Source organism: Syngnathus scovelli, chromosome 3, assembly GCF_024217435.2.
Source record: "Syngnathus scovelli strain Florida chromosome 3, RoL_Ssco_1.2, whole genome shotgun sequence".
Lineage (NCBI taxonomy): Eukaryota > Metazoa > Chordata > Actinopteri > Syngnathiformes > Syngnathidae > Syngnathus > Syngnathus scovelli.
Genome location: NC_090849.1, coordinates 11428269 through 11453471, shown reverse-complemented (window position 1 = coordinate 11453471; position 25203 = coordinate 11428269). Strand labels below are relative to the sequence as shown.

Genomic DNA, 25203 nt, shown 5'->3' with positions numbered 1-25203 from the left:
AGAATTGACTGGTTGATTCACATAGCATATAAAGCACTAGATGGAATATTGAGGCCTAAAAGAATGAAGTGAGGAACACGTCTTTATTCCATGACTGTCTGCCAACATCTCTGGCTAAATACAAGTCATCAAAGCAAGAAAGAAAACAAAGGACAACATATCACCCCACCCCTAACTGCAGGCTTGCTGGGTGAGAGGCCTGCTGGTCCTAAGGTCCGCCACATGACAACAGTCAGAATGATACTACAAAGTGAAAGAGCAAATACAATCACTTTGATATATGAAAATGCATCTTAAAAACGACCATTAAATAAAATGAGCAACAAATTGTCATCCAAATAATGGTGAACTATAATCCAACTTTTTTTTCCAAGTTATGGTGTTCTTCCTCAAAAAAAAATATATGTATTTTGATTTAGCTGCTATGTGTGCCCCCTAGTGGTCACTGGGGGCCTATGGTGATGCTTTGCTTAGGCCTACTAAATTGAAATTATAAAATATGATTCTATTATAAAATAGCGCATTCGAACTAATTGGGGTAGCCAAATATTAGGGGCACCTTCCATTACAATGCACTACATCCACACCACCGCAAAGTGCAGCGCAATAGTTTTCTATTTCATAAACAGCTCTCTGACATTGTCAATCAACGGCGAGCATGATCTTTGAAAATCCGGCAGAATATTGTCACTGTTTACATTATTGCAGCACATGGTACGAGAGAGCGCCTCAACCCCGCCCATTGCCATTGCTATAGCGTGATGACGTCACAAACACGTAAAGTTGGGCTTGGAGAATTTGCGATAATGGCGACGACGGCTCGGCGCTGCAAAGGGGCACAGTCAAGCTAGCCTCGGCTCGGACATGACTCATGTTTATTTCCTGCGGGTTTATTTTCTGCTCATCAACTGCACGGGTTTCGGATGATTTTGTGGCATTGAAGCGTCTCCTTACTCGTTTCACTGGTGAGTGTGCCGGCTTGTGGTGGTTCGGCGGTGTGTTTTGACGGAGGCCTTGGCTTTGGGGTCCGCCCTCCATCTCACAACAACAATAACAGTTGCACGGAGCTGCGTTGGCACAAGTAGCTATTTGAGGCGAAGCAGCTCACTGGCGGAAGACAGCCGCGTGTAAGAAATACAAACGCCGGCCGATATGACATAATGTTGTTTCTAAAGTTGTCTTTGCGGCTGTCTTGTTAAGATCCGCGTAGCCAGATGGGCGTTAGCATTAGCTCATTAGCATGAGCAATTTTACGGTCGTATTCCAGCTTGCCCGGCGACGCTCACTTTCCAAATAAATTAAATGTAAATATCAACTAACGAGATCTACAGGAATGGTATAATGTTGTTGTTGTGAGCCATTTTTTACACGAGTAGTTTGCACTGAACTCTCAGCACAAGCCTTCATCAGAACCAAGCAGAGCGATGACTTGCCTACAAATAGTTTTCCCGTGTAATGGTAATGTTACGCTACAGTGCATCGGTCTTGTTTTCTTATTGTTGACTTGTAATATGAGCCTCCGCTGAATATATGAGCCATATGCGTGATTTAATCCTGCCGCTGGACTCACTGAGGCGAGCTGTCAACGTTGCAATGCAATGTGCAGTCAATCGCCTCGATCAACAGTTTTTCCGAAAGTTCTCCAACTAGTTGGTATGTGTGGCCTGTTTGTTGGTTAATTTCGCAGCCTGTGATGCACTGTGGCATGTCACGGGACAACAGCACCGTTAAGGCTCTAAGGGGCTTAGCTGGGTGACTGAACTCCGCGGGCCGCACTGAGCCGCAGCCACGGGTCATGAGCCCATGCAGTAAACAAAGTCGTGTGTGTTGGGCCGGACAGATAGGCTTTATCAGGTTGCACCAGTAGCACTGACCGGCCTACGTTGGCCACCTCACACCACCAGGCCTTGTGGCTCATGCTCTTCCTTTGCTTTTCTGATTGGATGGCGTGATCTACTCTCACTGACCTCCGCAGATCACATTTCAGTCTCTTACCCACAATAACTATTTGTAGGGCTCTTTCAAAATTATCTGTGATGAACTTCCTCAGACGAAAATGTTGCTTGCTGTCATGAAATTGATGGCATTCAGCTTTTAAGATGTAATGTTTGTGGTATCACAAAGTGCTTAAGCATTTTGTACTAATCCAATTGAATGTTTGCCTTTCTTTCCATAGATTTCCATGTCTTAGTTGTGAACTTTAGAAAAAGATCATCTGGGCTACTCATTAAGTGACTGTGGTAAGATCAAACAATATAATGTCATTGTATTTGTTCGCTTCCGTGTTTCCCGTGATTGCTTGGCGACCAATTCAGGGTGTACCCCACCTACCGCCCGCAGTAAGACAGCTTGGATAGGCTCCAGCATGCCCACGACATAAGTAGTTTGTGGAAATGAATGGTAAAATGCTCTGTATTTAGTTAAAAATTGTAGCCTCATAACATCTTTGTACCCATTGCCACTTGAGCAGAGCAATTTTGAAGAAAAAAAAAAACCCCAAACAACTTAAATTTGTGACCCCACACACACGCACCTAATATTGCAACTACAGTTTGATATTAGTTTTCTTTCCTAAAATTGTTTCCTACTATATTACAATTGTTCTGCTCAAATTGAATTTGGCCCATATCTCTATCATATATAATATAGGATGTGACTTAGTGAAAGACATATTTTATTGCCTTTTTAAATGAATGATTACACTTTTACCTTTGCCGTCATACCACATTGAACATGATCACATATTTATATGCACATTATTGTTATTTTAATTTCTCAGTTTAAAAGGCTAAATAATAATAATTACGAGTTGTCAGTGTTTATAAAGTGTAACTCAACCACCTTAGTCTTTTAGAGGATGAGCATTTGTGGCTCTGCTAATTGTCAAGTTAGCAAAGCACAGTCAACAGTTTTAAAGTCAAACCAAGCCCCTTTTTGATAAAAAAAAAAAAAAAGTCAAATACTTTAGTTAAGATTGAGCTTTTCCCACCTTACTTAGGCTGAGAGGTGGGGAACACCCGGGACCTATCACCTGTCAATTAGAGGAATAACACAGAGACAACCATTCACAGTAATTAATTCTACTAGCTCTAACATCTCAGTGTCAAGTCAATTTACACTCTCACTTTCCCCCCTATTAACATGCACCAAAACATGATGGAAGATAAGGAATAAATAGAACTCCTCCACCGAGTGAAGACTTGTGAAAGGACAGATTTGTGTATTTATTTATTTATTTTTAATTGTTTGTTCCATATTGCGCAATGATTTCATGTATTTTCTTTCTACAGGCTGCTCCAGGCCAGGCTTCCTACCAGTTGGGTGACCTGCACTCCTTCACAGAGGCCATGGTACCCTTTCTTCACTTCACTGCTTTGTGAAAGATCCTGCATTCAGTCTGTAGAATTGGAAACTCTCTATTGATTTCCAATACTTATTGGCTGTTTACCACGAAGCTAGACAGTTATGTCAGCTACGACTGGGTCAAAGGTTGCCTTAGGCTCTTGTCAAAGCTGGTCAACTTTCTTTTTTTTTTTTTTATTGCAGTGATTTGTTATCCTGTTCAGAATCAGCATGATCTTGATTGGCCAAATACAATACAACACAATACAGCTTTATTTATATAACGCTTTCACAAAAGCTACTGCTGTAACAAAGTGCTTTTCGCTGTAACAAAGCACTTTACAGAACTATCATTGGCAATAATACATTCATAAACAACTATTCCTATATATGCCTTTTTGTTTGAAGCGGTTACAGATGAAAGCGGAGACATTCAAAGTCTCCTTTCACCAGTGGGTCAGAGGCACCACGATCACAGCATGCATGTCATCACACACGTCTGCCACGACTAAGGTGGCAATTCCTAGTGCTGACTCGCAGTTCGAGGCACACTCCCTTGCCACTCAAGCACAGATCTTGCTCCATCGAGGAATGTCACGCCCAAAAAGCTAAAAAAAAAGTCCACAAAGGGCCCACATATAGGACAAGAAAGACTACATGACACATACACAAATGACAAATACATACACGCACACACACAGTATTAGTCTGTTTTTCTTTTAGCCACTCCAGCAACGAACAACTCCAACAAAATTCATTTTTAGGACATAACAAGTGCAGAGAGTTGTTAAACAATGATAAGTGAGCAGCATTGTAATAACTATGATCGAGTGGCAATTTTGCAAATGATGTGGAAAGCATTGTGGAATACTCATCAACAATACTAGTTAGATATGTAAATAATGCAGAGTGCCAAGACTACAAAGATGACCATGGTAATAGTGTTGTAAAATTGGCAAAATGCCATGATGGAATTATGAGTTAACTATTGAGCAAGTTAATGCCAAGTGGAAGAAGCTACTGCTGGTTTTTGTAAGCATAGTTTCGTCACATCATGACCACAAGAGCACATGTGCGTGATAAAACTGTTTGGGTGGCTTCTCGGGCTCCTGTTTTCTCTGCAGTTACTCCAGTCTCAGCATTCTTGATCCTCGAGCCGCAGTATGGTTCAAATGTGGTGACATTTTATGCTGAGACAGCAAACGGAGGCCATTATCTTTGACTTTCTGACTCCTTTCATCTTTGTTTCACAATATGCTGGATAAACGAGGGACATGAGTTCTATTAACAAGAGCCCACTGCCTCTCTTTTTGTTGTCCTCGAGAATGAAAAGGCTTCTCTGCTGCATCTGTATGTCAACAGGCTATTTATTTGAAAGTTTACCCCTGACGTAAGGCCACTGAGTGACCACAAACATTCAACTATATACAACTATACAAGTATGAGATAAAAAAATTGTCGCATTTAGCCGCATCTTGAAAAAAAATCAAGGCCAAAGAATTTGGTGTAATAATGCTCCCCTTTACATTCCAAATTAGTGATGGCCAATTTAATTTTGAGTTAACCTCATGAGCCCCAACAGTTTTGTCAGTGAGTCTGCCAGGTGTTCAGTGGGAAGCCTTTCAGAAGCCATATTAAAACCTAATAAATATTTGAAAGAAGCTTGTGTCTGTTACGTGGGAGGCCGTTTAGTAAGCGCAAGTCTTTTTGTGTGCAGGAGGAGGAGGGGCAGAAGACCTCAGAGTGTATCCAGGCCAATCAAATTTTCCCAAAGAAATCTCCTGTCCTGGAGGAAGAAAACATGCAGGTAAATAGATATTTGACAGCCCAGATCAACTCTGCTCAAGTCTATGTCCAGACTTAAACTCAATAGAGCATGCATTTTACATGCTAAAGGGGGGACTATATAAACCACTACGGAAATTCATTGCAAAAGAAAATTGTAAGTTTGGTGATGTCGGTGGTCGCTAGTTTAAATGTTGTTATTGTAAGGAAATAATTTGCAACAAAATATCAACTCCGAAAAATACAGTACATAAATTTACATATTTCATACTATGAGTTGCTCCAGGGTGGCAAATGTCCAAAGATTCATCATAAATAAGAGGAAAAGAAACATCACTCCCACTGGATTGTAGCTGGCATTTCTGGGAGATATTAATTTTGCAGAAACATAGACCAGGAATGGAAGAACTCAGACTAGCACACAAAATCCCCATTCCCTATTCATGTCAGCAGCAAACTACTTCTGGCTGGATACCAAACTTCTGCTCCTAACCAGGGTTGAACGTTTTTAGGAAAAGATGAAATTGAAGTTTTTCTTGACCGATATTGTTTTTATTATTAAGTGTCATCTAGTGATGAACCAATAGAATGCAATGACCTGAATTCAAACACGTACACAAGTGTGGCAAAATAATCAAGTGTCATCATATCTAACGGTCCTCTTGCTGTGCGCGTGTGCATTATGATCTGCAGTCTTTGAAATGCTGACTCTCCTGCCGTTGCTAGGTGCCTTTCCCTGAGCTGCACGGGGAGTTTACAGAGTACGTGGGGAGGGCAGAGGATGCCATTATTGCAATATCCAACTACCGCCTACACATCAAGTTCAAACAGTCTGTTGTCAATGTAAGTATTTCCAGAAAAGTCAGGAGTTGACAAGACACTAGATTGATAGTTGATAAGCAAAGTACCATACCTGGAAAAAAAAAGTCTTCCTTGTTTAACATGAGGCAGCATCCAAATATAGTACTGCCAATGCTGCGTGTATTTTCTGTCGCGAGTTCCAACACTAATTTAATGAATTCTTTTGACCACAAATGTCTCTTAGTTGTGCCATATTTATTCATTACGGTCTATTTTAAAAACGTACAGTCTAGTGGTTGTTCAATAATTAGCTCAATTAATTTGTCCAAGCATTTGTTGTGTACAGCATTCGTTATTTTAAGTTCCGACATAATTAAAAATGAATGACATCGGTATTATACAAATTATATTCCGTGGAATCCATTAATGAATGAGGCCCATTGTGACCAAGCTGCTCAGAGCTGATCCTAGCAGCAGCTTCACTTCAAATTGTACATTCACTCTCTGGCTTAGCTGTCTCCATGGCTGGAAGTCATGCCAAAGGGGATCTATAACAGTCACCCTCTCTTTTTCTCGCTCTCACTTCAACAGTTACCAAGACCTAACTTTGTTACCAAATCACTGAAACGTTCCACAATACATCCTCTTGTGCCACTACAATGATGTATGTCGACATTTTATACCCGTTATTTTTCTGTGACTGGGCTCATTTCATTTGTCTTGCAGCACATACAACTCTAATTTTTTTCAAATTTTTCCACACTCGTAGTGTGAAGCAAGTGAGCATACAAGATAAGCAAATATGCTACATTCAGATAACCCGCCTGCCTTCCCGCCAACTTGTCACAGCCGGAAAGTTGTGCAATTACATCTTTTTTTTTTTTTTTTGCACTTCTCCTTCTCAATATCACGAAAACTATTTCCCAATTAAGGAGAACAAAAGGCATTGTGAAAACTGATGTTGAATTACTCTAGTATTGGTTCTGAACCACAAATTTACGAAGGTTCACTGTGCTTCGAAATCTATATGGGGGGTGGCTAGATTATTTGAAATTTGAGGAAAAAATTGTGAAAGAATAATGAAACATGCTGAATGTCTCCAGACACAAAGACAAACTGTGTTTTAGTCCGCATCACTGTTGAGTTTGCGGTAGGAAATGCTGGAAGAGAGCAAGCAGCATTGGAATTTTGATGACGTCCAGATTAGCGATTTAGATTTGAGAGCTGGAATTAAATTGTGACCTCATGATGCAAGGACATCCGGTATGTGGCATGATTACAGCCTTTTGTAGTCGGTGAATCGTAACTGACCAAAACAATCGAGCACTGCTTACATTTTTTTTCCTGTCTTGTCTTGGATCAGAGTTGTTGTTGTGAGGTGTCAGTAAGTATTAAAGCAAGATGCACGGTGTGGGGTGGTTGCCTTTTTTGTGTGCCTTTTATGAAATACGCTGCCTACCTAGACTTGCTTGACTTTGTTATTGACCACGTTTTGCTCCAAGAACTTAATTGAAGGAGACAGTTGATGCGTGGGAACTCTAACCATGCAAGTCTCGAACAATAATTTACATCAACAAAGCCTCCATCAGACTAAATGCCTGTCATCATAGTGTAGCTGCAGAAATGTGGCCAACTGATGACTGCATGTCAGTCATGCATGACTCCCGACCGCATGCAAAAGAGCAGCCTGAGCCCGTTGTGCGGCCGAAAAGTACTTTTAGTAAATTTACAAATTGTATTTCAAAATAGGCTAGGTATTTTCATACAGCATGTGCTACAGTCAGTGCACCAACTGTGTATTTATGATCTATTCAAACTCTGTGTATGGCTGAAGGCTAAAATGGAAATCAACACACAGGGTTGTCGGGATATATTATTGGTTTACCTCCATATTTAGCTTGACTGTGTGTTAGTGCTTTGGGAACTGTTATGTGAAACATAATGGAAATGCAAAGTGACAACTAATCTATGAATTTTTCTAATGCAAGTGGGTGAATGACTTTACAGATCATTGTTTTTGTTTTGTTTTTTTGTTCTGAGCTTTTACACTGTTTATTTATTAGTTGTAGGCTTCTATGTGCACTCTGACTGTATGTGTTTCTATAGGTGCCCCTGCAGCTCATTGAAAGTGTGGAGTGTCGTGATATGTTCCAGCTGCATGTCACCTGCAAAGACTGTAAAGTTGTTAGGTAAAACAAGAGCTGACACACCCATATGTAACCCAAAACCAGTGTGAGCAGTAACACTTGCTTCTCAAAACAATAGTTCACCATTTATGGCCATACAGTTATACCTCTACATATGAAATTAATTTGTTTCGAGACGTTGTTCGTATGGAAAAGTCTGTATGTTGAAACACTTTTCCCCATAAAAATACATGTAAAATGATTTAATTGGTTCCAGCTAATATATTTATTCAATAAATGGCTATTTTGCTCAAGAAAACTAATGTTTCCAACGTCACACATTGTTATAGAGATGGTGGTGGTATTCCCAGCAGCAGGAGGAAGTTCCCTGTAGATGATGTCGGGGACCAGGAAGAATACAGTCACGCTAAAATGCACATTTTTCTCTCGTGTCTATTACTATCATATACATATCACTTTTTATGTTGGAAAATGTGTATGTTTAGGCAATCGTATGTTGAGGTATGACTGTACTTGAACAAATAGGACTTGACAACATTAAAGAAAATAGACCTGAACCATGGATTCATTATACCTTTCTTGATTATTTGAAGGAGCGCCAAAGCAGCAAACACTTCTGTTGTGCAGTTACCACAAGGAAACCAACTGAAAAGTATGCTTTTGTTGTGTTTTAATTCCCAGGTGTCAATTCTCCACATTTGAGCAATGTCAGGAATGGCTAAAGCGTCTCAGTGCAGTGGTGCGCCCCCCTTCTCGCTTGGAAGATCTCTTCTCCTTCGCCTTTCATGCCTGGTGCATGGATGTGTACGCTGGCGAGAAGGAGCAGCACGGAGAGCTTTGCAGACCAGGTAGCCCAGACTTGAAAGTGAAATCCTCAAATAACAGCATTAGTCTAGGTAGGCGCTCTGGTCATATCGGATTCCTCTGATCTTTAGGTGAACATGTGACCTCCTGGTTCAAGAATGAGGTGGAGAGGATGGGCTTTGACACCCAAAATGCCTGGAGAATATCTGACATCAACTGCAAGTTTAGGTGAGGGCAGCTTGCTTCACAGATCCCCTTTTGCTCTGTTGATGCTTTTGTCTTTGTGATTCGAGCCTTTGCTTTCATTGGTGTACAGCGCAGATCAGTGTGTGAGAGGCTTTTTGCGGAGTGTTGTTTTGTTCTCCACCAGTGCTGCGCCCAGGATTAGATGTCTGTCGACAGAGCGTTTTGTTGAGCCTTCGCTAATGCATTCAGTCAGGTCCGAAGCCTTCTTTTATGCAATGCGTGAACCACCTCTCTCTGTGCCCCTCGGTGTTGCCAGGCTTTGCCCCAGCTATCCCCAGCAGCTTCTTGTACCAGCCTGGATCACTGACAAGGAGCTGGACAATGTGGCAGCATTCCGCTCCTGGAAAAGGTTTCCTGCAGTGGTATATCGGTCAGTTGGTTCGGTTCTCTTTCAATGACAAACTGCACACACTAGACTTTTGGGCTTATTGAGCTACCGCATTTGCTTTTGGACAGAAATATTCCGTTTCTATGGTTTGGGCTCGGTATTCATGTAGACAAATATAAAAGTTTCACGACCACCGCCAAGACTTGCGATTACTAATGACTGTTTAACCTTGATGTAATTATAGTAAAGAAGCACAGTAAAGCGGTATTGATCAAATTGTTTTAGCTTCTTTGTTCATATAACTATTCTTACATTCAGGCACCTGAGCACAGGGGCTGTGATTGCCCGTTGCGGTCAGCCAGAGGTCAGCTGGTGGGGCTGGCGGAATGCTGATGACGAGCACTTAGTTCAATCCATTGGGAAGGCCTGTGCCGTGGACAGCAATTCTCACAAGCTCCTGTCCAATGGAACCTCCATCAATGGGTCTGAACTGCCTGACACTGATTTTGGTGAGGACTCAGTTTGCATGCGACAATTTCTTGTCACAATCGCTACCAGACACAAAACGCACACATTGACTTTTATCTGAACCGACGCAGATTCCTCAACTCTTGAGGTGAATGAGTTTGGAGTAGACAAAGTTGTGCAATCCAACCTGTCTGGGCCTGAAGCAACAGGCTGACGTACATTCGAAACAAACCCTCATTCATTTAGGACATTTTACTCTATACATTAGTGGAGGGAAGTTGCATTACCACAGTATGTCCACCTCTCGCAATAAAGATTTGACAATACCTTTTAAATTACCTTGTATTTTCCTAATTACCGGTACTGAAAGACTCAAAACGTCAGTAAAAAAACAGTAAGCTTTCAGATTCTCTAGATTTTTATTAGTTCAAAAAATTACTATAATAAAACTAATACATATGAAACCATTAAAATACATTCAGAGCATTTGAACACAAAACGTTTAACATCTTTAAGCAGAGAGAGAGAGAGAGTGTTTCAGTTTCAGAATTTGTTACTTAGTAATAAGTCAGGTTTAGTGCTGCACACTTTTGTAGGATTTTTTTTAATTTTTTTTCCATAGAAATGAAGCTACATATATCCATCTCTCGAGCCACCGTATGATTTTGGCGGGATAGTTTCGTGTTAGTCTTTTCATACTGTCCAACTACCCGACCCAACCCCCTTTCTCGTTTAATACAGTATATTCTGATTTGTTCAGAGATGTAACTCTAATGTGTTTATGATTGTATCAGAGTCTTCAATGACCAACAGCTCAGAGGTGGAAAAATTGGCCATCCAGCCACACAAGTTACTGATTCTAGATGCCAGGTCCTACGCTGCAGCTGTAGCCAACAGGGCAAAGGGGGGAGGCTGCGAATGTCCTGGTAGGCCTTGTATTTTATTTACTTTTTCTGTGTACAGTGGATTGCGTAACTTGCCTTGAATCTTGATTTCATTTTTTTGTTTTTATTTTTTCCTGTGTTGTAGAATACTATCCCAACTGTGAGGTGGTGTTCATGGGCATGGCCAACATTCACTCCATACGCAAGAGTTTCCAGTCCCTACGTTTCCTCTGCACTCAGATGCCGGATCCAGCAAAGTACGATTGTCCTTGTCACATCTTTGTCACCTGGTGGCTTCCAAACTCTAAACCCAACTTTAACTGTGAATCTCAGCTCTGCCATATGTCTGTCTTGGTGTACCGTCCTTCTTTTTTCTCAGAATAAGGTATACAATGAGGAGTTTAATCAGACTGGGATATCTAATGCACTCTATAAACTCATTGGATAAAAGCAATTTGTTTTATTTATAGATTTTTTTTTTGTTTTAACATTTATATGGCTGAAAATAGTGTCTCATAAAGTCTGAAACTTCTGTAATGTAACAATCACAGTAATCATACCCATGTGACAAGGCCATGTGAGAAGCACTTTTTCAATAGTCATTTTATTCATACCAGTATTGAAAAAGGTTTTTGCCCGCAACCCCCTTTCCATTAACTTTATTAAATCATGAATCAACTGCCTAATATTTTTTTGGGGGCCAAAATAGGAAAAACAAAATAGTTATTTGTTGTAGGAGGCAAGTACATTTTCCACACAGGGCCAGTTAGCTTTGACCATTTTTTTCCTCTTATGAATTAAAGTCACCATTAAAAAACTGCATTTTATGGTTACTTTAGTTATTTGTCTGATATGTTCCTTTGTTTGATGATCGTATTCATTGAAGTGGGAAAGCTGCAAAAATTCATGTGACGCATGTTGGTATTGTGCCATGTGTTAAAACGTTTTTGCTCTTATTTGCTTTTTCTGCAGCTGGCTATCTGCGCTGGAAAGCACCAAGTGGTTGCAGCACCTGTCCCTGCTGCTGAAGGCGGCCCTGCTGGTGGTCAATGCAGTGGATCGAGACCAAAGGCCTGTTTTGGTGCATTGCTCTGACGGCTGGGACCGGACACCTCAAATTGTTGCACTGTCCAAGCTGCTTCTTGACCCATATTACCGCACCATAGAGGTACAACTGGAAATGTTATTTTTGCAATAGAAAGGCTTACATTAGTTTTTTTCCCAGGGTCATATTTTGTTAAGACTGATATAATTCAAGAATGTGTGTGTAGTAAGCTCCATTATCTGCACATATTTTGATGTAGGGCTTCCAAGTTTTGGTTGAGATGGACTGGTTGGACTTTGGCCACAAGTTTGCTGACCGATGTGGCCACGGAGAAAACTCTGAGGATGTGAATGAACGCTGTCCCGTCTTCCTGCAATGGCTGGACTGTGTTCACCAGCTGCAGAGGCAATTTCCCTGCTCCTTTGAGTTTAACGAGGCCTTCCTGGTGCGTACTATGTCCAACTAAATTATTCCAGTCAAAGTTCATAGATAACTGGGTGAGTTATATATAGATTCAATTAAGTTATTCCCAATGTGAGTACTTTAACTTGAATAGTTTAAGACTATTACGTTACGTGATTGGCTGACAAGCCAAAAATTTCATGTGTGAAAGCTTACAATAAAGTCATCAGCCATGAAATGTGCCTGGACGCAGCATACCATAAATTCTCAGGTATAATGTGAACTGGAATGTAATACCCCCCCCCCCCCCCCCCCCCATCACCCTTAAAAAGCATTTCTTCCCTCTTTACACGAGTATAATGCGTTTCCCGCAATCTGCTGGTATAAAAACTATTATTTGCATAGTACTTCGATAGATTGGGACTTCTCATGTTGTGTAAAGGCAAATTTTCTTACATTGGTATGCTAATAGTATGGGCTGTCAACACAGATATGGATACCATTTGCTGGAGCGAGATACGACGTGCTCCTTTTGAAGCTGCGTGCCTGCCTGCATTGTTACTAAGATGGTAGCTCGTCCGGGACTTTGTGTATGTCATGGCCATCGATAGCACACACCAAAAGTTAGCACGTCATCCCGCCCAAACAGAAATGATCCATGCTTAGTCCTTTATGCCATTGTGCGTGTGAAATTGGGAGTCATGGGAGGTACGTATAGTATAGCACAGAGAATAGTTTCATAAACGTCGAACACTGATATATAGCCAACGGAGTCTTCTGTAGCTCTTGCTCTTATTTCTAATTTGTGGTCACAAGTCTCAACACGTTTAATGTGCTTTGTGTGTCTGCAGGTGAAACTGGTGCAACACGCATACTCCTGCCTCTTCGGCACCTTCCTGTGTAACAGCGGCAAAGAGAGGGAAGACCGGCATGTTCAAGAGAGGACCTGTTCAGTGTGGTCCCTTCTGAGACCCGCCAACCGCACACTGCGGAACATGCTGTACTCCTCACACTCCGAGACTGTACGTACAGTACCTGACGCACCCCTTGGTCTTGAGGGAGAAGAGTCGTGTTGTCTCTATTAGTCCTTAAACTCGATGACCTTCAAACCTACCTCATCGGTTATTGCAGGTTCTCCATCCAGTGTGTCATGTGCGCAATCTGATGCTCTGGACAGCAGTCTACCTGCCCAGCTCCTCCCCCACCACCCCTTCTGACGATTCCTGTGCGCCATATCCTTTACCTGGCAGCAACCCTGAGGAGGCCCCTCTGGGCAGGTGAGCCTGGCACGCTGGCACAGAGCCCCCATTACCTCTCTAATGTAAGACAAACTCTGGTCGAGAGCTTCCAAAGCCAATTGGTCTTCTTTGCACACTCTGCTCTCATTGGGCATTTACAATTGTACACTGCATGCTTAGTTCATGTCTCATGACATCTGTAGTGGAAAAATGAAACTGGGATTTGTTCCATATGTTATACTATTAACTTGTTTCTGCATGTCGTGTATCTCTTGACCCCTAATCGTTGGAACAAAATATAGGATTGGATTTTTAAATTGTTAGAGTCCATAGCCCTAGCTAGTATATAGCCCCACTTTACTTTACAACTACCATCATTTCCGGACTACAAGATGCACCTGATTATAAACCGCAACCAACTAAAATTAGTGGAAAATTCTGTTTTGTTCATATACGTACGTATAAGCCGTAGGTGTTTTAAATTAAAAGTGCTCATTTCTATTACTTGTATCATCAAAACAAATTCTCTTACAATGTTATAAAATCATGAAAAATACATGGATAAGCCGCACTAGACTGACTATAAGGCACAGAGTTCAAATTTTGTGCAAAAGTAGCCTCTTATAGTCTGGAGAATATGGTAATATTTGCTGCGCTTGGTGATTTCTTTAACTGTGTTAATTAATTAATTGTTTATCAATTTTATCTTGTCTTACTCACATTTGAATAATCTTAATTGGCCCAGGCCTCCTTGTAATATTATATACTAGTGGGGTGATACTGAAAATTAAAATTAGAGGCATAAAGTGGGGCCCGATGGATGATTTTTCAAATCATTTTAATATTTTTCTGTTTGGTTATACAGGCAGTTCTAACTTTAATGACAACTTTTGCTTTTGGCCACCCCCTGCTAACCACCAAAGACTGCACACTCTACCTTTTAAGCAAATGCTCTTTGTTCTTTTGTTCTAGATGATAATATTTTCTGACCAATTTTTGGAGAATCTAAGAAAAGGTTTTCCTCCCACTTTTCCTCCCACTTTATTACGTTTCATAAAGGGCAGTTATTGTATCACGTGCCGTCTAATGGAAGAAAAATAGCAAATATACATTCATTGTAGAAAATAAACAATAATTTTACACTGGCTAATCCCCCCCAACACCTGAAGATTTTTTACAGCATCCTAATATGCTGTGGCATGGTGGTTTAAGGTCTATTAAGTGTCTTGCACACCCCCTTTAATACATGCGGTGATTGTCCTTTCCAAATAGGCACTTCAAAACTGTGTAATGGCTTGCCATCTCTGTCAGCGTCATTGGCAAGACCACAGGAACTTAAAGGGTCTGCTATTTAAACTAGGCTTTTCAATAACTTTGACCTGTAGTAAATTTTGTCTTTTTAATCCCACTGTTTGGGGTTGCTTGCTTGCTTGCCACAAATACCATTGGGTAGCTTGGTGCATCGTGATGTAAATAGATTTAAAAAAAAAAAGTTTCATGAGTAATTATAATGTAGTTATATTAAAAATAACTTTTCTGTCCATTATTACTTTCTAGATGTACGAAGACACGCTCCTTCGATAATTTGCCCAGTGCTTGTGAGCTGGGAAGCTCACTGGCTCCTAACCGCCGCTCCAGCGACCCAAACCTCAATGAGAAGTGGCAGGACCACCGGCGCTCTCTGGATCTCAACATGGCAGTCGGGCCAGATGAAGACGGGGACCAGAATCATGAGGCGCAGTGTAATGGATTGGGCCTTCACTCGAACAGAGTGGACGCTAAGATGGATGCCAATCCGCATCCACGGGACTCACCCTCTGAGTTGGCAGAGGTAGCCTTCATGCACGCTGCGAGCACAAGAGAGGAAACCAAGGAGGCCGAATTGTCTGTGGCAGTGGGTGTGGCCGAAGGCCAGATGGAAAACATTCTTCAAGAAGCTACCAAGGAGGACATTGGAGCAGATGCTCAGAGAGTTGGAAGTGGTGCTGACACCCACGTCATTAACGCAGCTGTTGGGGAGGAGGTGACAGGCTCAAGCACTAATGATGATGTTGATGATGATGTTACTGATGCCAACGGTGATCAGTCTGTCAAGAAGAACGACACAGGAGAAGTGCTTGCTAACGGACACCATTTAGAAAATGGTTATGCAGAGGCTGAAGAGAATAGTGAGTCTTCTGCTCTACCTGCACAGACAGCAGTTGAGCTGGAGCACCTGAGAGATGACGAAGCCCAAATACCCGAAGATGTGACGAAGCAGGTTCTGGAGAAAGGTTCTGAGCAGCTGGAGCATGCTCATGAATACTTTGAATCAAGTTCAGGCGAGCCGGAGCTACCTGCAACTCAAAGAACTCTGATGAACGGCTTTGCTCACCGGTCACCTGAGGAAACTGATGCAAATGAGGAGACCTGCTCTGCTTGTGACCCTGACAGAGGTTTGTCGGAGTCAGGGGAACAGGCAGAGAAGAGGGCCTCCCTGATGGAAAGCTCCACAGAGACATTAACAGAGGAGGTCTGCAGCAGGTTTGAACTCCCCGCACAGCCTCCTCCTCTCTGTCAGAGCTATCAGGTCTGCAGCAATGGCAAGGGCCCGCCACATTCCTCCAAGGACAAAGTGCTGGAGACTGTTGAACAGAGCTTTACCAGAATTTTCAACGAGGGCAGCAAGCGATCCTCTGTCAGTGCCTTTCAGTTTGCGAGTGCTGACCTCACCCGCGACGGACTTTGCAACGGTGACAGTTCCGACGGGGAACCTATCGGAGGACCTCACTCGGTCAAAGCGAATGGCGAGCGGGCCCCGCTGAGCCGCCAGGTGTCCCTGGCAAGCTGCAACTCCCTAAATCTCCATCACCGAGGCAGCTGCTCACAACAACGTTGGTGCCACGCGCAACTGGGCCGGCCCGCTGCCAGCCCAGAGCAGCCGTCTCGCAGCCACCTGGACGACGACGGGCTGATGCTGCACACAGATGCCATCCAGCAAAGGCTGAGGCAGATAGAAGCTGGCCACCAGATGGAAGTGGAGACCCTGAAGAAGCAGGTACAGGAGTTGTGGAGTCGCCTGGAAAATCAGCAGCACGCCGGCTCGCATCGGGTCAATGGAAACGGGGGAGATGAAATGGTAAGAAGCTAGTGCGACTAATCACCAGATTATCTGACCGGTAAAAAAAAAAAAAAGGGCTTGATTTTCTTTCTCACAGACCTTGATGGCAGACTCTGAATACAACATGGACCCCAACTGCCTGTCGCGCTGCAGCACAGAGCTGTTCTCTGAAGCCAGCTGGGAGCAGGTGGACAAGCAGGACACTGAGGTGGGTGTCACCACATTTGTTTTAGACTAACACAGCCCATTAAGTCTGTTCTAACGCCTTATTTTTTCCTGACTTAAATTCTAAATCTTTATCACAAGGAATCCATTCCAGACTGACCTGCACAAATCTGCAACACACCTTTTAAAGTATACCTATGCGCCTCTCCTCACTGTCAAGATATGAGACTTTGGACAACAACGCTTTTAGGAAATCACTTTCGTTATCTAATGACGCTCCCAGTTGACGTTTGGTGTGAAACAAAAAATAAAACAAAGATAATTATACGCTGTGTATTAACCCAAACACAATAACGGTTCTTAGTCGGCTAGCGTAATGGTAATATTTGATGGTAAATGCCACAGAATGGCTAATGAAACATGCGACGATAATGTAGCAGTTGAAAAGCTTTAAATAGCTTATAATACTCCTGCTTAGACAATCTGCTGTTTTATATCAATTCCTATTGTACTACCCTGCGGTGGCCGAGGTGCACACAACCGTTATCACAACCCATGATACAACATTTTCTTTAAGGCCCACAGTGATGCGGGCAAACGTGACCCAATTGGACATGGCATGGAGGAATTAACGCACGATTCATTCATTCTACCTAAAAATCTCTGTGGATGTGCGTTTCCAATAAGAAGCTGAGGTGGGCTGGCCGTGCGTATAGAGTAGTGATGTCACGTTTCCCCAGCTTGTAAAATGGCGATCAAAAAAGACTTGCCCGTCCCCTTTCATACAACATTGTTGTCATTCATTTATTTCTGCATTTTTGGGTCATAATTCATGGCAATTTGTTTTTTTCTTTTCTTTTAATATTATATATATTATTTTTTCTTTTAACACTTGCATTAATTGTGCCAAACAGTATTTATTTGTTTGCACTTCTAATTACCTCAATGTCAGTCTCAGAGATGCTCTCTGGCCTATTTTCAATGCTTTTGGATTCTTTAAAGGGCTTGCTGCTACTTTATAGAGTCAACAGGAGGTGTTTCTCAGCGCAAATGAGGCTAGACGTGCGCGAGCTTGGCGGTTTAGAACAGATGGGATTTATCAACACACATCACCGCCTGGTGTCCACACGACAGGAATTCGTACTCACACTCTTAAAATTTCAATCGCACAATTTAATTTAGAACCTGTTCTCGGCAGTCTGATAAATGAGGCCCCCTTTTTTTTTTTACTTACAGAGCAACATTTCACACTTCAAAAGCAATGCAAAGTGCATAACAAAACCGTAATGCGGTAATCCCATGCCGTCCATTTGAATTTATAACATAACATGAAAACTTGTTGCAGAACTGCACACACTTCAGAACAACAAATTTCCGCTATTCCTAGTTTTGTCAAAAAAAAAAAAAAAAAGAACATTTGCTGTGATTCTTTTCAAGGTTACCCGCTGGTACCCTGATCATTTGGCTGCCCAGTGTTACGGCTGTGAGAGCAGGTTCTGGCTCGCTACCAGGAAGCATCACTGCAGGTAAGCACTAAGTACAAAGCTGCTTTGACCTTCGTTCACTTTCTAGCTGAATAAGATATTGCAAATCCTACAAGGGGATGACAGAATATTGATACGACAGCATTGCTTTTTCTCGAAAACTTAAAGCCAACGATTGTGTATAGAAGTCAGATAAAAAAATGTTTTTGGGTCAGTAGATCATTTCTCCTGAGAGTTTGTTGCTGTTCAACATGAAGAAACAACAGAAACAAAATGTTCATGTTTGTTCAACCAATTACATTGCATTGTTTAAGCGAGCAAGCCATGTTCATCACTTTATATTGGTTAATAATTGGTAAAAAAAAAAAAATAACACCAATGTGACCAATAATGTGGATTTGTAAAAAAAAAAAAAAAAAAAAAGTGAAATTTACCCCTAGCCCCCAAAAAATTTCTAATAACACAATGAAATTATTTAGAATTGATTAATTGTGTCAAACCAAAAGTGGAGCTTTTCATATAGTCACATACCTGATCAACTTTCTTTGAAAATGCTGCGTATAGGGGCGTACATATACTGTTTGCTCTTGTTGTCACGTGGTTATTTCAAAGGTGCCCATCAGTTTGACCGAGATGATGAACTCTTGAAGTGCACAGGCGCCATAAGGTTGGATTTTAGTCAGCCGTAAGAACGGAAGACCTTTGGTGTGAGGTTCACAGTGGAATCCATGAACGCTGTGTTTGACACACTATCTGGACACCGGTTCAAAATCGTTTGACTGCATGTTCCAAAACTTGCCATGTTGTAGGTAGTAGGAATAGTAGGAACTTGTTACGTGAGTCAAGTTGTACTTGTGGTGTGTCATGTTGTCCTTCCTGTTCAGGCAGCTCTTCTCTATTGTCTGCCCTTCTCCTCCACAGTGGCAGAGAGCCTGTCCAGGAGGTCTGGTGAGATCCGGCTCCTCTGCCCCCTCCCCTCCCACACGCTCCACTCCACCCTACTCTGGCATTGTTGCACCTTCCCTTCTACAGTGAACCCCCATTTATTGTGGGAAATACATTACACATCCACGTACATGTCCATATTTATTAAAAAAAAAAACATTATTTTTTCCTCTACCACAGAAGTTTAACGTTATTTAAACATACTCAAAGGTATAAAAAAAAAAAAAAAAAACAGTTTTGAAAATATTTTTACGTCGGGACTCACTTAGCATCATGGCTCACCTGTTTTCTGGGTTGGGTCATGTGACGTTCTAAGCACCGTGGCATCGTTTTCAGTCGATAGCAAATGGCAGTACGCGTCAAATTGGCAGCCTACTAAGACCGATTTAAAAATGGGTGGATTTTTCTGGCAATAAATGCATTTAGACAGGTCAACATAATGTATAGATTTTTGTTTTTGTTCTGACTTTCCCTTTTAATACCAAACGCCCTAGGTGGGCTAATTGAAATGAGTGTAGTATCAATGTTGCATTATTTATAATTCCTCCAAAAATGCCAGTTATACACAGACACATGCAGCAATATCACACATAAGCAAAGATGTAATCATTGCATTGTAAACACTGCTGCTTTGTCAGGGTCCTTCTCTGCTTGTTCGCCTCTTTTAATTATTATAGAGTTCAGTTGCTGAACTGAGCACTGAAGGCTAAAATTCAGACAAACTAAAATTCAGACTAATTAAATTCAGACGTTCATGGTCTCTATGCAGGACTGTAAAAACCCATGAAACGAACGATGGCTTAAAAGCAGCGATATATATTTGGGATGTCAAAGGTGAACCGCAATCTAGTGGGAGTTCACTGTGGTCCTAATCCATCCTTCACCTCCCTCCCTCCACCCCTCCCTGCATCTATTTGCCCTTGTGTGCAGTTCCTAAGATAAATCCTTCGTTTTGAAGATCATTTCGAATGTGATTACTGCGGGGAAGTTGTCTTTTTACTCATTGGCTATGAGTGTGAGCAATTGGGCTGTCTATAAGCTGTGATTGGCTGAAGGCTGCCACACCCCTTCCGCCACCTCTCTCACCCTGGCAGCATGCTGCCCCACCTGCCACTCAGCCAGCTGTGGCGCTGTGCTCTAACCTCACTATCCCCGGTCCCCATGCCGGTGTGCAATAATCACGAGAGCAAAATAGGTGTTGTGTCACGCCGAAGATGAGCAGAGCAGTCAAGAGGCCTGGTGTAAGCATGGCCTTCCATCTGGACGCCGGCATGTCTATCCCGCCCAGTGGGCCATCACACGTTTTATCGGCTTCTATAGTAGACAAAATAACCCCTCTGATGCCGTCCACGACCTTGGCATGTGGCGGTGAGGTGTCAGCACGATCACCACTGAGGTTCACCTGCGATTTGGTTTGACCCATCAGGCTTGCTGCAGGCTTAGCTCTTAGTCAAGTACATGGCAAAGAATTACATTCAGCTCTTGGATGGATTTACAGTTAAGCTTAGATAGCATAGTAGTTTATGGTAGCCGCAGTATGTAAATCCTTGTCATCATACAAGCTGAAGCAAAGTGTTAGTTCTTCACTGATGTGCCATTTAAAGGTAGAACGAAAAATTTGCAAAAATCTGCGGAGTGTCGTACTTGTGTGATACTGCACACGTGAAAATATTTCGCATGCGCAGGCTGCACGAGGCAGCTACAACATGGAAGTAAACAATCCCTCCATTTTTATATTGCGTTTGTTCTTATTAGGGTCACAATAGGTGAGCTGAAGCCTTTCCCTGTTGGTTTAGGGCGAGAGGCAGGGTACACCCTGAATTGGTTACCAGCTGGGTCAAAAGTATTGGAACAGAAAGCTCTATTCCTTTGTTGCTGTCATATACTGAAGACATTTGGGTTGATGAAAGGATGGTTAGGAGATAGAAGTTCAGAATTGTAGCTTTTATTTAATGGTTTTTACATGTAATATTAAACTCCTGACAGAGAAACTTTTGTTATAAGCCACCCACTTTGCCAGTGAGCAAAAGTATTAAAGTATTAAATTAACTTAATGTGAACATTAATGTTTGGTGGCATTGACACAACTAGACGGCTGCATTCTTCATTTTATTTTATAATCTTTTCCAGGCCTTTACTAGAGCCCTTTTCACTTCTTGTACATTTCTTGGGGTTTCTTGCTTCCGCCGCCTCTCCAGAAGGTATGCCTGCTCTAGTGAGTTAAGGTCAGGCGATTGACTCGGCAACTTTCCACCCCTCCCACAATAAAATCCTTCGTTGTGAGACCTGACGTCTTATCAGGGACGTCCCTGAAAAAGATGTTGCTTGAATGGCGGCATGTGCACCTAGATGGACCTTTGCCACTTTGTCTTGGAGGCCACAACAGTATTGATGTCCAAAAATAATTTAATGTACTCATCACACACACCATAGCACACTCTTCTACAATGCGCAGTCAAGACTCAGTGAAGCCAGCGGTGGGTTTTTTTGGTGGTTTTGCTTTGGGTTTTGCATTGCATGGTTGTTTTAACTTGCATGTGTAGATGTAGGAACTAACTGTGGTATTCATTTAAAAAATCATGCCAGAGGTCACGACTGGCTGGTAACCGGAGCTTTCTGGGTTCAATCCTTGCAACGGGTATCAGTAAATCAAATGTAACAAAATCATGTCTTTTCTTTGCAGTACGAGCTGAGGGATCAGAGGGCAGTCAATTTTAGTTTTTGGGCCTTGCCGCTTTTATGTAGATTTCTCTTCAGATTCTCTGAATCTTTTAACATTATGGACCGAAATCCCTAAATTATTTGCAATCGTGCGTTGACAAATGTTCTAAAACTATCGGTTCCATGATGTTCCTCCAAATCGCCCGTGGCACTGTTAAAAGCAGGGAATAGAACTGTGCGCTCTCGGTCACTAATGATATTTGTAGAATATTCAAATCAGGTGTTTTTTGAGCTTTCCTCAACTTTCCCCTGTTGGCCCTCTGTCTCAGCTCTTTTGGGTTCAGGAATCAAATTCAAAAAGAAAGAATATTTGGGGAGGCATTCCTCAATTCGAACATTCAATGCCTGTATGTTTATAGATGAATAGGTTGAAAATGATTCACAAATCATTGTATTCTGTTTTTATTTACATTTTGCATATGTTCCCAATTTAATTTGAATTACGCTTTGTAGTCAAGGCTGCATTCTTTGCCTTGTGTTTGCTTGATAGCACATTGTTAGTGTGTTATTAATATCATTAGTATTTTAAGTCAAACAAGACCTCTGAGACAATTTGCGCCTGTGTTTAATTTTCAACTTGATGATGCATGCAACATGAGTTAAAACGGGATCTTAGGGCACTAATGTGTGAGTGTGTTTATTAGTGCACTGACTTCCTTATTAAAGGGGATAGACAATGTTTGAGAATGCTTTTGTAGTGAAGCTCATTAAATCAATCAGAGTGGCAGATCATCAGGGGCTGCATAGGAAATGATCATTTTGTTTAATATGTCGGAAAATAATTTGTTGTTAGCAATACGGTTTTGCTTTAGAGTCTATGGTGTGAAGGCGTAATACAGTTCAATAAATGACAGAAATTGCAATAATAATCCTGACCAGTGAAATGTGCATAATTTGTGTGTATGCAGAGAATCCAGCGCTGACCTTTGGTGTGTCCCCACAGGAACTGCGGTAATGTGTTCTGCGCCAGCTGCTGTGACCAGAAGATCCCAGTGCCGAGCCAGCAGTTGTTTGAACCCAGCCGGGTGTGCAGAAGCTGTTACGGCAACCTCCGGCTCGGCCCGTCGCCCCTGGACAAACCTATCGCAGCCAGCTCCAACTGAGCCTCAGAGAGGAGGCGGACATTGACAAAAAGGAGGGCACCACCACCACAACAGAATCTCCACAGAATGTCCTGTAGACTGTGTGTGTGTGTCTATGTGTGTGTGAGTGTGTATGTGCTGCACAAGTGGACCGGAATGTGTCCATGCGATGGCGCATTTGCTCGGCGCGCTTAGCTTTGCAAAGAAGATGCGTGTTGGAGTAAGTTCCTGGTCGGCCACACGGTGGCGCTGGCGAGATGGCCGTGCACTGAGGAGCGAGAATGGACTTCCTGGTGCTTCGGACCAGGCGGAAGCCCGACTTGCTGCATGTTCTCTAGTCAAGGGGCTTCAATCCACTTCAATCATGCCCCCTGCCCATGCCGCTGATGCACACTTCCCAACTTTTCTGGGCCCAGCTTGGACTGTTTGTGTTTGGTTACTGCTGTGTGCCCAGAGGGAAAGATGTGATATGAAATATTCAAGAATCCTCAAAATGACCTTTGAAAACAATTTCAATGGGAGATTATCATCCACTTGGATGAATTGGGCCTTTTATTGGCAGCAGATTCAATTGACAAAAGTACGGTTGAAGTGACTTTCCCCCTCTCACATAAGCACTTATGGATGAAGATGAAGTGTGATCTTTTCGCACTTGTCACTCCCATTGCTGCCCTGCCCTAAAATACCTGTTATGGCATTTGCCTTTGTTATCTTTGAATGGACAAGTTGGAGACACCGTTTTGATTTTCCTTCTATTTTGGACTCTGAGCTCACAGAATGGTCCTTGCTGCCTGTCAGTCATTCAATGACCTCCTCTTGCACACAGTCATTGTTTTGTAAAATGAAAGAATACAATAATATATTCAGATACAACTATAGCATTTAAGTACAAAATGTATAGAAGCGAGACTAGTTTCTCTGTAAATTAGTCACCAAAATCTTTTTTTTTTTTTTTCAATTTTTTTGGGGGGGGATTGCAGAAATGTACCTATATTTTTCAACACGTTAAAATTGTTTTGTTTTTTGTTTTTTTAAAAATATGGATTATAGAACCGCAGGGTGTCCTGTTTGGATGCTGTAGTGTTTGATTTTTATTTTTTTTTTCCTTTTTTAAATGAGATGATATAATTTATTTCATTTAAGGAGTTTTTTTTTTTTTTGGGGATTCTGACAATTCAGCTGCCACGTGATAATCAGTTTTTTTGGACATGCTTGTGGCAGTGGAGTGACGAGTCTATGCACGCACACACACAGACAGAACAGAGGTCCAAAAGAAGCCCCTCCCCCCAATGATGCACACACTCCATTCACCTACAAACGCTACCTCTTACCAGACACTCATTACGCACACTTTGTAGTTGCTTCAAAATTTTGGCTTTCAGGGTTCCCTTTGTCAACTGCACCTTGTTCTTCAGTGAAGACCATTGTTGGTTGTTGCTTTTGAGCATATTGACTCTTTCAGTCATATTCTTTTAGCAGGCCGGTTAGGGCGAACAAGACAAAGGACTATCACTAAAAACACAAGTCTGATCATGGCTGTAACATCACCTTCCTATTCACAATTGTCCACTGCAATAGAGGTAGATCCTTGCGAATTAAATCGGGGTTGACCAGCGTACTCATCCGTCATTTAAGTTCTATTGGACACAGCTCATTATTCGAACTGAGCAGTGCCAACATCCTATGACACACACACGCACAGTGCACATCTCATCAAGTATCAACTTGATACTTGATGAGAGGAGACACTGGTTTGCCTGACAGCCGCAAGACCGTGCCACACACACGTAATCAAAACAAAGATGGAGAGCTGTTGTCCCTACTCACGTCTGACAGGGTGGCATCTTTTCGTTTGTTTTTTTCCACACGTGAGAGTGTGTTTGTGAGAATGAGAATTGATTAGGCATTGGGGGCTGTGTGTGTGCGTGTGTGCATATTTTTCCCGCGAGAGATGGGTGCCAAGCTGTTTTATTTCAGATCTCACAAGATCACATGTGCTTTTGTCGTCCCCCCCATCTGTTTCCTTCCTGTTGGAAAAGCACTTTGAAACTGCTTGTCAGTCGAATTTGTAGCTGTACATAGAGCTATTTCCTGTAATTACAAGTGCTCCTTGTTCATTTTCTTTTTTTTTTTATTTTAAGGGCGTTTTGTTGTTGTAGAATTTAAGGAGAAATAAACTAGACAAACCAGCTGTGGGTGTGCATGCATGTGACCTG

General features: G+C 42.1%; 1 protein-coding gene across 5 annotated transcripts; it reads left to right on the top strand.

Moving 5' to 3' along the window:
- Nucleotides 1-760: 760 nt before the first annotated feature.
- mtmr3 (myotubularin related protein 3) lies at nt 761-25178 on the top strand. 5 transcript variants are annotated; one of them, XM_049762486.1, is made up of 22 exons: nt 761-965; nt 2177-2240; nt 3291-3350; nt 5060-5149; nt 5854-5970; nt 7292-7312; nt 8035-8117; nt 8757-8923; nt 9011-9107; nt 9382-9495; nt 9772-9962; nt 10716-10847; nt 10951-11062; nt 11778-11973; nt 12110-12295; nt 13104-13274; nt 13384-13529; nt 15048-16608; nt 16688-16798; nt 18193-18281; nt 19161-19187; nt 22849-25178. In XM_049762486.1, exons 3-22 carry the CDS (start codon nt 3348-3350, stop codon nt 23006-23008), a joined length of 3774 nt encoding a protein of 1257 aa, XP_049618443.1. In that variant the 5' UTR covers nt 761-965; nt 2177-2240; nt 3291-3347; the 3' UTR covers nt 23009-25178. The 5 variants fall into 5 exon arrangements, with proteins under 5 accessions (XP_049618443.1, XP_049618444.1, XP_049618441.1 ...); XM_049762487.1 differs by lacking the exon at nt 7292-7312; XM_049762484.1 differs by lacking the exon at nt 19161-19187 and having other exon boundaries at nt 22814-25178.
- The last annotated feature ends 25 nt before the right edge of the window (nt 25179-25203 follow it).

Bases quoted from the DNA above. Each gene is read 5' to 3' on its own strand.
- mtmr3 (XM_049762484.1), top strand. The intron at 7,313-8,034 runs GTAAGTATTAAA...GTGTTTCTATAG, and splicing joins GTTGTTGTTGTGAGGTGTCA to GTGCCCCTGCAGCTCATTGA. The intron at 9,963-10,715 runs GTGAGGACTCAG...TGATTGTATCAG, and splicing joins ACTGCCTGACACTGATTTTG to AGTCTTCAATGACCAACAGC.